The 11640-nt window shown below is 33.4% G+C and overlaps 1 protein-coding gene across 1 annotated transcript in view; it reads left to right on the top strand.

Annotated features, from left to right (window-relative positions):
* The window catches only part of FAM227B (family with sequence similarity 227 member B), a 193274-nt gene that overhangs the window by 1399 nt on the left and 180235 nt on the right, over nucleotides 1-11640 (top strand). Inside the window, exon 2 of the mRNA XM_076004349.1 lies at nucleotides 9555-9675. Within this exon, the coding sequence (XP_075860464.1) occupies nucleotides 9634-9675 (42 nt within the window). The 5' untranslated portion in view covers nucleotides 9555-9633. The remainder of the gene's footprint in view (nucleotides 1-9554; nucleotides 9676-11640) is intronic.

Below are 11640 nucleotides of genomic sequence, written 5' to 3'. Positions count from 1 at the left end.
AAAATTGTATGGTCAGGAGAGCATAGTGGATCAGCTTTTCTCTGGTAACTCAAATGGAAAGACTAGGCATGCTAGCAGAGCTTTTATTTACAACTCTCCATGTGGTCTGGGCTTCTTCAGTATGGCAGCAATGTAGTAGAACTTAGCTTAGGCTCAGGGATCCAAAGGGAGTGTTGCTATGCACAAGGTAAAAACTGCATGTCCTTTTCTGACCTTGCCTCAAAAAGTAAGACAATGTCACTTCTCTCACATTCTTTTGCCTTCAAGTGAGTCACAAAGCGTGTCCAGATTTTAGGGAAGGAAATATCAATCCCTCTTCTGAAAGGATTAGCAAAGAATTCCTGGCCATTTTAAAAAAACTAACATACTGAATTTACTGTTATAACACAAAACCCCCAAATAGCGATAGTTTAATACAATTAATGCTTATTTCTTTTAAAAGATCCATTGTGGATGTTCCTAGTCAGATGAAATGTTAAACTTGAAGGTCAGATGTTTCATTTTAGTTTTAGTAGTTCCACCACCTCCTGGAACTTGGAGTCCGTAGCTTATTTGACAAGAAAGAAAGTATGCTGAATCACACAAGAATGTATGTTTCCAGATGATGGATATTCTAAAAGCCCTGACTTTGCTACTATTCAATCTCTGCATGTAACAAATTGGCAGGTGTACCCCATAAATTTGTACAAATAAAAAAATATAACCATAGAAAAACTCATATGCAATTGTCATAGCAGCTTATTTTCATAATAGCTCAAATATTGAAACAAACCAAATATAAATATTTATACACATACACACAAACACACACAAAAATGGAATACTATACAGCAATAAAATAGAATAAATTCCTGATACATGAATGATCTTGGATGATTCTCAAAACTTTTATATTGATCAAAACAAGCCAAACACAAAGGAGTACGTACTGTATGATTCTATTCTTATGAAATTCAAGAATAGACAACATTACTCTATAGTTATCGAAAGAAAATCAATATTTGCTAGCGCCAGTGGTAGGATGTATTTGTGTAAGGTAGAAAGATCATTGCATAGCAGCTGCACAAGGGTACATTTTGGGAGCAATCTAGATGTTGCACATTTTAACTGTAGTGAAGATTACATGGATACATGCATTTGTCAAAATTATTTGATCTGTCACTTAAAATGGTAATGTACTTACATAATAAGCCTTTTACCTAATATGTAAATTATAGCTCAATAAAGTTGATTTAGACAGAAAGAAAGAATTCCTATTTCTGTTTACTAGCAAGAACTTATGAAAGAATTTAAAAAGGACACTTAAAAATATAATTTGCAGTTGAAAAATTTAAAAAATGTCATTTAAAGAGAACAAATACCAATAAAAACACTGGAATATAGCTAATGAAAGATTATCCAAGATATCTATAGAAAAAAACTGACAAAACAATACCAAAATAAATTTTAAAAGATTTAAATAAATGGAGAAATATAATTGTCATGGATTAAAAGATTTAATAATTATGATGTTATCCAAATTGATGCAGCCCTGCCCAACTGAGAAGGGGCAAGGGAACCCAGTCTTTCCTACACACACCTATGACAATCCTCATCAGTCTACTGTGGGCTGCTGTGAGACTGAGACATGAGTGGATAACACTCCCCTCAGCATTTTGCCTAATGATGTTTGCCAATGAGGGGCCCCACACTCTCTTATCATAGGACCAAGGGGGCATGTCGGGAGATTAAAGCCAGGCAGCATCCTACCCTCAGGCTATATTCAGGCTGATGCAACTGCAGCTGCCATCCAGCTGAGAAGGGACAAGGGAGCCCAAACCTAGGACAATTCAGAAATTATACATATATGTGGAAATTAAACAGCATGCTCGTGAGTGATCCCTGGGTCAACGAAGAAATTATAAATGTTTTTGAAATGAATAAAAATGAAAACACAACACACTAAAACTTGTGGGATGCAGAAAAAGCCACACTAAGAGGGAAGTTTATAGCATTAAATACCTACATCATGAAAGTAGAAAGATCACAAAGTAATAACCTAACATTGCATCTCAAGGAACTAGAGAAAAAAAAAACAAAACTCAAAGTTAGCACAAGAAGAGAAATAACAAAAATCAGAGCAGAACTAAATGAAATAGATACTAAAAAATATATATAAATTATCAACAAAATGAAAAGATGGCTCTTCAAAAAGATAAAACAAAATTGATAAACCATTGGCTAAACTAACCAAGAAAAGAAGAGAAAACATCCAAGTAAACACAATCAGAAATGAAAAAGGAGACATCACAACTGATACCACAAAAATACAAAAATCATCAGAGACTATTATAAGCAACTACACATTCAGAAACTGGAAAACCTAGAGGAAATGGATGAATTCCTGAAAAATATAACCTTCCAAGATTGAACCAGGAAGAAGATCTCCTCAATAGACCAATGACTAGTGAAATTGAATCTGTAATTTAAAAAAAAATCTTCTAACAAAAAACAGGTCAGGACTAGATAGATTCACAGCCAAATTCTACCTGATGTACAAAGATGAGCTGGTGCCAATCCTACTGAAATCGTTGCAAAAGATTGAGAAGAAGAGAATCTTTCTTCGTTCATTCTGTGAAGCCAATATCACCCTGATACCAAAGCCAGGATAGAATGCAACAGAAAAAGAAAGCTACAGATGAATATCTCTGGTGAACATAGTTGCAAAAATCCTCAACAAAATACTAGCAAACTAAATCCATCAGCACATCAAACCTGGAGGCATCACATTATCTAACTTCAAATTATACCACAAAGCTGTAGTACCCTAAGCAGCATGGTATTGGTATGAAAGGAAGCATGTGGAGCAATGGAACAGAATAGAGAACCCAGAAGTAAAACCATATACCTATAACCAACTAATCTTCAACAAAGCATATACAGGGAAAAGGATGCAGAATTTCAGTAAATGGTACTGGAAAAACTGGATAGTCATATACAGAACAATGTGATTAGATTCCTATCTCTCACCATATACAAAAATTAGCTCAAGCAGAATTAAAGACTACTTAAATGTAGGATCTGAAACCATAAAAACCCTAGGAGAAAACCTAGGAAAAACTCTTCTGGACCGAGGCAAAGAATTTATGACTTAGACCCCCAAAGCAAATGCAATAAAAAAAGACAAATGTGACTTAAACTAAAAGCTTTCTGCACAGTTATAGAAATGATCAAAGAGTAAATAGGCAACCTATGGAATGGGAGAAAATATTTGAAACCTATGTGTCTGACAAAGTATACTACCCAGAATACACAATGAACTCAAGCAACTTAAGAAAAAAACCCAAAATACCTCATTAAAAAGTGAGCAAATGATATAAACAGGCATTTTTAAAAAGTAGATATACAAATGGCCAACAAACCTTGAAAAAATGCTCAACATCACTAATCATTAGAGAAATGCAAATTAAAACTACAATGAGACACCATCTTCTGTCAGAATGGCCATTTTTAAAAAGTCAAAAACAATAGATCATGGAGATATGATGAAAAAAGAACACTTGCACACTGTTCATGAGAATGTAAATTAGTACAACCTTTACTAAGATCAGTATGGAGATTTTTCAAAGACTAAAATTAGATCTACCACTTGATTCTGAATCCCACCACTTAGCATCTACCCAAAGGAAAATAAATCATTATATCAAAATGATAGCTGTACTTACATATTTATCACAGAACAATTCACAATTGCCAAGATATAGAACAATCTAAGTGCCCATCAACTGATGAGTGGATATGAAGTACTACTCAGTAATAAGAAAGAATGAAATAATGCCTTTTGCCGTAACCTGGATGGAACTGGAGGTCCTTCTCCTTAGTGAAGTAATTCAGGAACAGAAAAATAAATACAGGATGTTCTCACTTACAAGTGGGAGCTAAGCTATGACTATGCAGGGACATGGAGACCTTGATAAGGAAGACAAAGCTGGATGATGTAAATTATAGTGTATCAAGATTTATTATAAAGGCATAATAATTTATACTGTATGATATTGTGAAAATGACAAAACTTTCTGTTCAGGGTGAAATAGGTACAACCACTTTGGAAAGCTATTTGGCAATATCCACTAAAGCTGGCCCAGCAATCCCACTCCTAGTTATATGTCAAGTGTACCAAAAGGTGTTAAGAAGAATGTTATATTGACTTAATGTGTAATAACATACAAATACTAAATAATTCAGATGTCCATCAGAAGTAGAATGGATAAATAAAATTTGGTTTATGTTATGCAACAGTGTTACATAATGAAAAACATGAACTACTGTTACATGAAACAACATGGATAAATGTTATAGCCAGATAAAAGGTGTACATGTTGATTATTCCATTGAAATGAAGTTCAGTAATAGCCAAAAGTTATCTAGAGTGTATAATTTAGAATGATGGTTACACTGGGGGACAAATGACTGTGTAGATTACTCTGGGTTACTGGTTATGTATCTTGATTTTTACATTGGATATAAAAGCATAGATATGTGTAAAAAAATTATCAATCCATACACTTAATATTTGTTTAATTTACTGAATGCTTGTTTTACTTTAATGAAAGGTTAAGAAATACAAATAAATAATTGCATAAACACATGTGATTTGGAAAAAATAAGCAATAAATTTAATTGATTATTATATTAAAATTGAGGCCATAAATGAAGAAATTTCTTTTTTTTTTCCTTCCAAAACCCACATGGGGCCCTGTTTTATTATTATTATGGTTCTTAGCACATCATAACCCACATTGTAATTGTTTATATACATGTCCCAAGTTCAAGTCATTCATCTTTATCACACCTAGCACTTAGCCCATTGTGTCTGGGTAGGAAGCACTCAAATTGGTAAAAGAGAAATCTACTCAAATTAATGTTCTTCCAATAATATCTGCCTCCAACCCCACCAAAAACAAACTTGTGACTAGAAGAAGCACAGGCCACTGCCACATTCATGCTAACATGACTAAAATGCCCTTATAATTGGCTTGGTCACAGTCTCCAGCAGATGCCAAGGCTTTTGCTAGTTAAGCCAGTTTTCATTGGACCATTTTGTTTTCTATGTGCTTTGTGACCAAAAAATTAAGATAGGTTTTCCTACAATATGGATAGAATACATGAAATAGGAATACTTCTTTAAAATGTCAGTGAGGAAAGTAGGAAATCAGTAATTTCTTAAAAAGATTTTTTAAAGAGATTTTTTTTAAAAAAAGGAATCATAGTGATGGTATAGATATGGGAGATAATGAAAGAGAAGGAAGAGTCTAAGGTAACTCAGACTTCAAACCTGGTCAACTATGAAATCTCTACCATTAAAAATAAGAACAAGATTTTGAAAGTAAGGACTTATTTCAAGAGATGATTATGAATTATGTTTTGAAAATACTAGTTTTGAAGTCAAAATATGCTCATTTATGCTCATGTCTTTTGGGAATCTTTAGAATGTCTTTAGTCATTATTATGAATAAAAATCAGTTAAAATTCATACATTGCTGATAGAATTTTAAAATTTATACATTACTGATATATTAAATGCATAACACTAATATTTTAAATGCATTGTAAAATTATTGACTGATTTTTGCATTCTCAGGATAAACCTCACTTGAGCATGACATCCTTTTTAACCTTGCTGGGCTCAATTTGCTAGTAATTTGTTAAGGATTTTTGAATCTATGTTCTTGAAGTATACTTGATCTAAAATTTTCTTTTTTGTAATATCCTTGTCAGATTTTGGTATCAAAGTTACACTGGCTTCATAAAATCATTTAAGAAGTGTTCATTCCTTGTCTATTTCTGAAAGTTTATATTAAATTATTTTATTTCTTTAATGTTTTTTATACTATAGCCATCTGGGCCTGGAATTTCTTTGTGGAAAGATTTTAAATTATGAATTCAAATTAAAATAGATATTCAAGTTTACTTTATCTTATTTCATTTTTGGTGATTTTTTTAAAGGATTTGTCCATTTCATTTAGCTTTTTGAAATTTATTGACTTAAAGGTTTTAATTATATGTCCTTTAGTCATTTTTACATCTGTAGGATCTATGGTAATATCCCCTCAGTCATTTCTAATATTAGTCATTTATATTTTTCTCTCTTGTTTTTTTATTCACTTCTACTTTTCAAAGACCAAATTTGGTTTGTTGATTTCTCTGTTTTCATATTTTTAATTCATTGATCTCTGCTCATATCTTTATTTCCTTTTTTCTACTTATTTTTCTTTTAATTTTTTAGCTTTCTAAGCACTTTAAGCTAAAGATTTTCCTCTAAGAACAGCTTTAGCAACATGCCAAAAATTTTTGATATGTTGTGTTTTCATTACCTTTCATTATCAGTTAGAAGAAATTTCTAATTCTCCTTATTATTTCTTCTTTGAGCCATGTGTTATTTAGAAATGGATTATTTAATAATTAAGGATCTTCAGCATGGCATTTTGTTATTGTTTTTATTTTAATTCTTTTGTAATCAGAGAACATACCATGAATGACTTCAATTATTTGAAAAATTTTGAGACCTGTCTTATGTACAACATAGGTCCATCTTGGTGAATGTTCCATGTTTCATTATTTTAAAAGACTGTATATACCTAAGCTATGGGGTATAGTTATTTTGTAAGTGTCAATTAGGTTAAGTTGTTTATTAATGTTGTTAAAATCTTTCATCTCCTTATCCCAGGAAAGTCCATTTGGATTTATTGCCAAAATTGGCATTTTTCTCTGGGCTGTAGTGAAGCCACATTTCCACATGGCTGGGCATTGTGCTAGGAAAACCTTGCATGCTCTGTTGTGTGGGTACCCTCCTGCCCTGCCCGAGGATAAAAGATGAGAGTGGTGGAGCCGTGGTAGAGCAGGAAAAGGGTATGTGAGGTGTTGGGCAACCGGAAACTTTTGAGAGTAGTAAAGATTGATAGAATCAGTAAGAACTGTGATTTGGGTTTAGTTTTGGTAGAATCGTGTGCCTGTATCTGCCTCTGTGTGTGTGCATGTGTGAAAGTTCCTTTGTATGGGTGTGTGTGCATGGGCACCTGTACTTGTCATGTTTTTCTTCATTTCATCAAAGTATTTTTTTGAAGCAGTGGCAATAATGTCTGTTTCAAGAAAATGTAAAATTCTTTTAACACTAAGTTAGTGTGTTATTCAAAATGAACCATTCTAGCCCTCTGTTGAGAAATGAAGAGACCACCAGCATCTTGGCTGCTTATGGTTGTATATTATTACTTTTAAGTGTCTTCAGAGTTATGCAGAATTGTGGCTATTTGTTAAGCCCTCCATGACATTGTGACTGATGATAGCCCTCTGCTTCCTCTCAGAGAAGAGCTGTTGGCTCAGGGGTGTGTGTTGGCTTTGGTATTTAGTAGCCTAATGAAGAAAGGAAACTGTTAAATGGCCTGACAGAACCCAACTCATTTCTTATAAGTTGTTGGAGGCCATTTTTAGAATGTTATTTTTAATTCCTTTGCCTATTCTAATGGCCCAAAGCCAAGGAAACCACAGTGTAAATCCTTGTGTGTGCGTATGCTCCTGTTTTAATGGCAGTTTGTTCTGATATCAGTCACTTCATGTTTTATGTGAAAGTTAATTAGGTTCAAAATATATTTTGGCATATTCCTCTACTCAATTATAAAGCAATTAAACATAATACAAACAGATGTCAAAGAGCAAGGAATGATTTTGACCTGATGTTACTTAAATTTGAGAGGAAGTCATTACTTACTACTACACTCCTGCTTATTGGGAAAACTTTTTTTCCTCAAAGGGTTAGCAGTTGAGTGTTTTAGGTCCTGATCTACCTATAATTTATAGGCAGTATTATTTCTGTTTCATTATTTGGTTTGCTCGAGTAACTGCAATTTATATATGCTTGCTTATAAATTTTTTTCCTAAAGGAGAGCTCCTAGAATTATTATGAAGGTCATGCCTGCCACATTTGTAAAATAGTGGTTTTATCCCTGCCCCAAATCATCAGGATCCTCAGGGTTTAAGAGAAGTGGTCTGATGGATAGCAATAGAAGCTGTAGTGGAGGTGATTTGGGATATACTGAGTTCCATGTGCACGTGGGTGTGAAATGCTCGCATAAACCAAACTTACTGCTTATCAGACAGTAACCTCTAACTTCCTCACCTCCAGCCCTAAGTATGTGGCCCTACTGGGTCACATGGTGCTGAAGTTTCCCAGATTTGATCCAACTTCAAGGTGGTAACCCAAATACATTGGGGGAGGAAGAAGAGGTCAAGGAGGAAAGGCTGTTGAAGACTTTTCTCCTGTTAAAGAGAAACATATGCCCTAGAGCTGCTCCAGCACCCTTGGTTTCTGAATTTTTTTTATTATTGAATTTGGATTAGAAGAATGAAGTCAGATGACACTTTACTGCAAAAATATTTATAAGCAAATAGCCTTCTTACATTTTGGTATAAAGCTGTGAACTTCATAACTTTGTAAAGCAAGATATAAAGCAAGTAAAAGAAGAAAATAAAGTACTTTTACTAACAACAACAACAAAAAATCTTTCATCTCCTTATTGATTTGTGTGTGTGTACTTGATTCATTGATTGCTCAGAAAGATGTTAGATCTCCAACTGTAATTGTGGTTTTGCCTATATTTCTCTTTAGTTTTATCGATTTCTGCAACATTTATCTCAAAACTCTGTTATTAGATGCAAACACATTTTGCATTAGTATGCCTTCTTAATGTACTGATGATTTTTCAATATGAAAAATCTTTATTTATGCCTGATAATACTCCTTGTCTTGAAGCCTACATTGTCCAACATTAATGTAGACACACCAGCTTTTTTATAATTAGCATATGCATGGTTCTTGAATTTCCATGTTTCTTTTTTAGAATTTCCATTTCTCTTGAACTACTTCATTTCTTCATGTACTGTAATCCAACCTATATTGTAAAATCTTTACATATTTTTAACAGTTTCTATAAACTTCTCTGCCAATCACAATAACTGGTTTCTCAGTTAATTGATTTATATTGACAGTATTTTCTCTGGATTATGGGTCCCATTTTCCTCTTCCTTTTTATGTTATATAGTTGTTTTATTGTTTATTAGAAATTATGTAGAAAAAATTGTGGAGGCTGAAATTTAATTTAGTTTATTTTCAGAGATCCCAAGCCTTTTCCTTTCTTTGGCATTTAGAACGAGAGGCTGATCTTTAGAATCCTCCTAGAGTTGAGTTGAGCTTTAGGGTTGGCTGCAGTTTGACTAGATGAGTTTGCCTATGATTAATTCAACTTCCAACCTTAACCTTCATATCAACCTCTTATATCTTATCAATATTTGAGCTGAGAGTAGTTTGGACTGAAGTTTTAGATATTTTAGTCCATCTTTATGGTCAACTCTGTCAGGGCCCTGGAATCCAAAACTATGAGAATGTGCTAGATTGTATAGTTTCTCTCTTTCCAGCCTCTCCACTGCTGCTTTTTATGGCAAAATTCAGAAGTGAGGTTGGGGGTGAGGAAGAAGGGATTATTTGACTGAGCCATTTGTTTTTGCATGTGGGTGTCTTTCAGACTCCAGTTTGGTTCCCTAACTCACACTGGCACCTAAGGCCTAGCTGATTTCTCCTGATCTCTGCAAAGTTACTGCACCATGCCAGGCCAACGGGGGAGTCGAAGCAAATTTAACCACCAGGTAAGGAAGCTGCCATAGCTGTAATCTCACTTATAAAGGACATATTTCTGTCTGGATTTCAGATAATCAAAGATTCCAGGTAGGGCTAGCTTCATGGACTTGCTACCTCTGCAGTTGTGCAGTGCTCATGCTGAGAAGGGCCCTGTACTTGGTTTAATGCTCTGAGGCCATCATCTTGAAATTCTTAATAATTTTTTAACAGGGACTCTGAATTTTCTCCAATTATGTAACTGGTTCTGCTTACTGGCATTCACCACTTTTCACTAACCCCATAGAAATGTATGATTTTTATTTTGTCTAAGTTTTTATTGTTGTTACCATGCAAGCCATAGGTGGTTTGTGTCCTTCTACATCCTACTCAAAGTAGGAATCTGTTTAATTTATGCTTCAACTTTTTTTAACTTTAGCCTGAGAGACCTTGGAATTTTATATTGAAATTAGCTGGAATTTTCATATGTAAATTTCACTTCCATAATTCATTTTTTTAATTCCCTTTAATTTAAATGTGAATATTATTTTTAGTGCTTTGTACTAGAAGTGGTTCGACAGCCATTACAAGAAAAAAAGGTCAACACTTCAAAAATGTTTTCATTAGGCCCCTTTATATTCTGTACCTTTAAAAATATACTGCTAGTTCCTTTTCACCAAACTATCATACCTACTGTCTCTGAAAATATTACATCATGAATGTTTTTCTGTCTCTAAGCCTTTTGTGCACACCATCTCTCATATCTCTCACCCTGCTCAATCTAACTAGCCATAGAGTCCATGTTTTCTGTAAAATTTTCTTGGCATCTCTACGTACCTTTGCTTCTGTGTAAATACTTGTTTTCTGTAATAGTTGTCAAATATACCCTTTATCTTATTATTATTATTGCATTATCAGTTACATATTTACTTATACTCATCATATATTTTAAACTATATTAAGGGAATGAAATATTCTCTTTAAACTCAAATATATAATTAATTTTTACAAAACATGCCTTGTGATTTTGTAATCCTGATCCCTTTATATATTAATATGAAATATATATTTTTGTAAATAAAAATCTAATGTAATCTTTTCAGTGATGTCACCATGGATATTAGAATATTAGACATCTGAATTCCTCTTATTTTTGCTTTCTTGTCACTGGATTTTTATTCTTTAGACATTTTCATTGTTTTTAAAATGCCTATACATTTCTGACATTCACCTCCTCATTTATTCATTGATTGGTTAACACTATAAGTACTTATTCTGCATTGACTATGGGCCAACCACTGTGTGAAATTTAGAAAATTCAGCCATGATTACACCATAGTTTCTATCCTCATAGAGATAATCTGCTGTATGTTACTATGGAGAAACTTTCTGGGTGCCGAGGAAGGCTTGCCAGAAAAAGTGGCTTTTAATTTGGTATTTGAAATAAGAGTTAAATAGGACAAGAAAGGGTTAGAAGGGAGAGCATTTGGGACAGGGAGACTTCTAAACAAAAGGAAGAATATGTACAAAGTCTGTAAGACAAGAAAAAACAAGGTGTGCTCTCAATTAAAATTAATTTGTCTAATGTTGAATGCGTTATCAACTCACAAAGCAACTACTAATAAAAATGGGATTATTGCTTATTAGACTGAAACATCCAAATATTTAAATTATTTTTACCATGTCACTAGTGTGACTTTTTAAAATACTTTATCAGCAAGATTAGCATGCTATTATATTTTTGGCTCTGGATTTATTGTAAACGCCATCTATGATAGCCTGAAATTTCTTTGAATTCTTATAGGAATTTTAAATGAGGTCATTCAGCAAGATTCATGTGGAGCTTTTCTCTAGGAACAGTATATAAGAGGAAAGCCCTTTACAGAATTTGGAGGCTAAGAATCTAAACATTTATCTCTGTCCCTTTTCAAAGTGCAGGAGCTTTACAAAATGAACATTTTATAATACTTTACAGCTCTTAAAATGATGACTTAAAT

Source organism: Microcebus murinus, chromosome 6, assembly GCF_040939455.1.
Source record: "Microcebus murinus isolate Inina chromosome 6, M.murinus_Inina_mat1.0, whole genome shotgun sequence".
Classification (NCBI taxonomy): domain Eukaryota; kingdom Metazoa; phylum Chordata; class Mammalia; order Primates; family Cheirogaleidae; genus Microcebus; species Microcebus murinus.
This window is presented reverse-complemented; position numbering and strand designations above follow the sequence as displayed.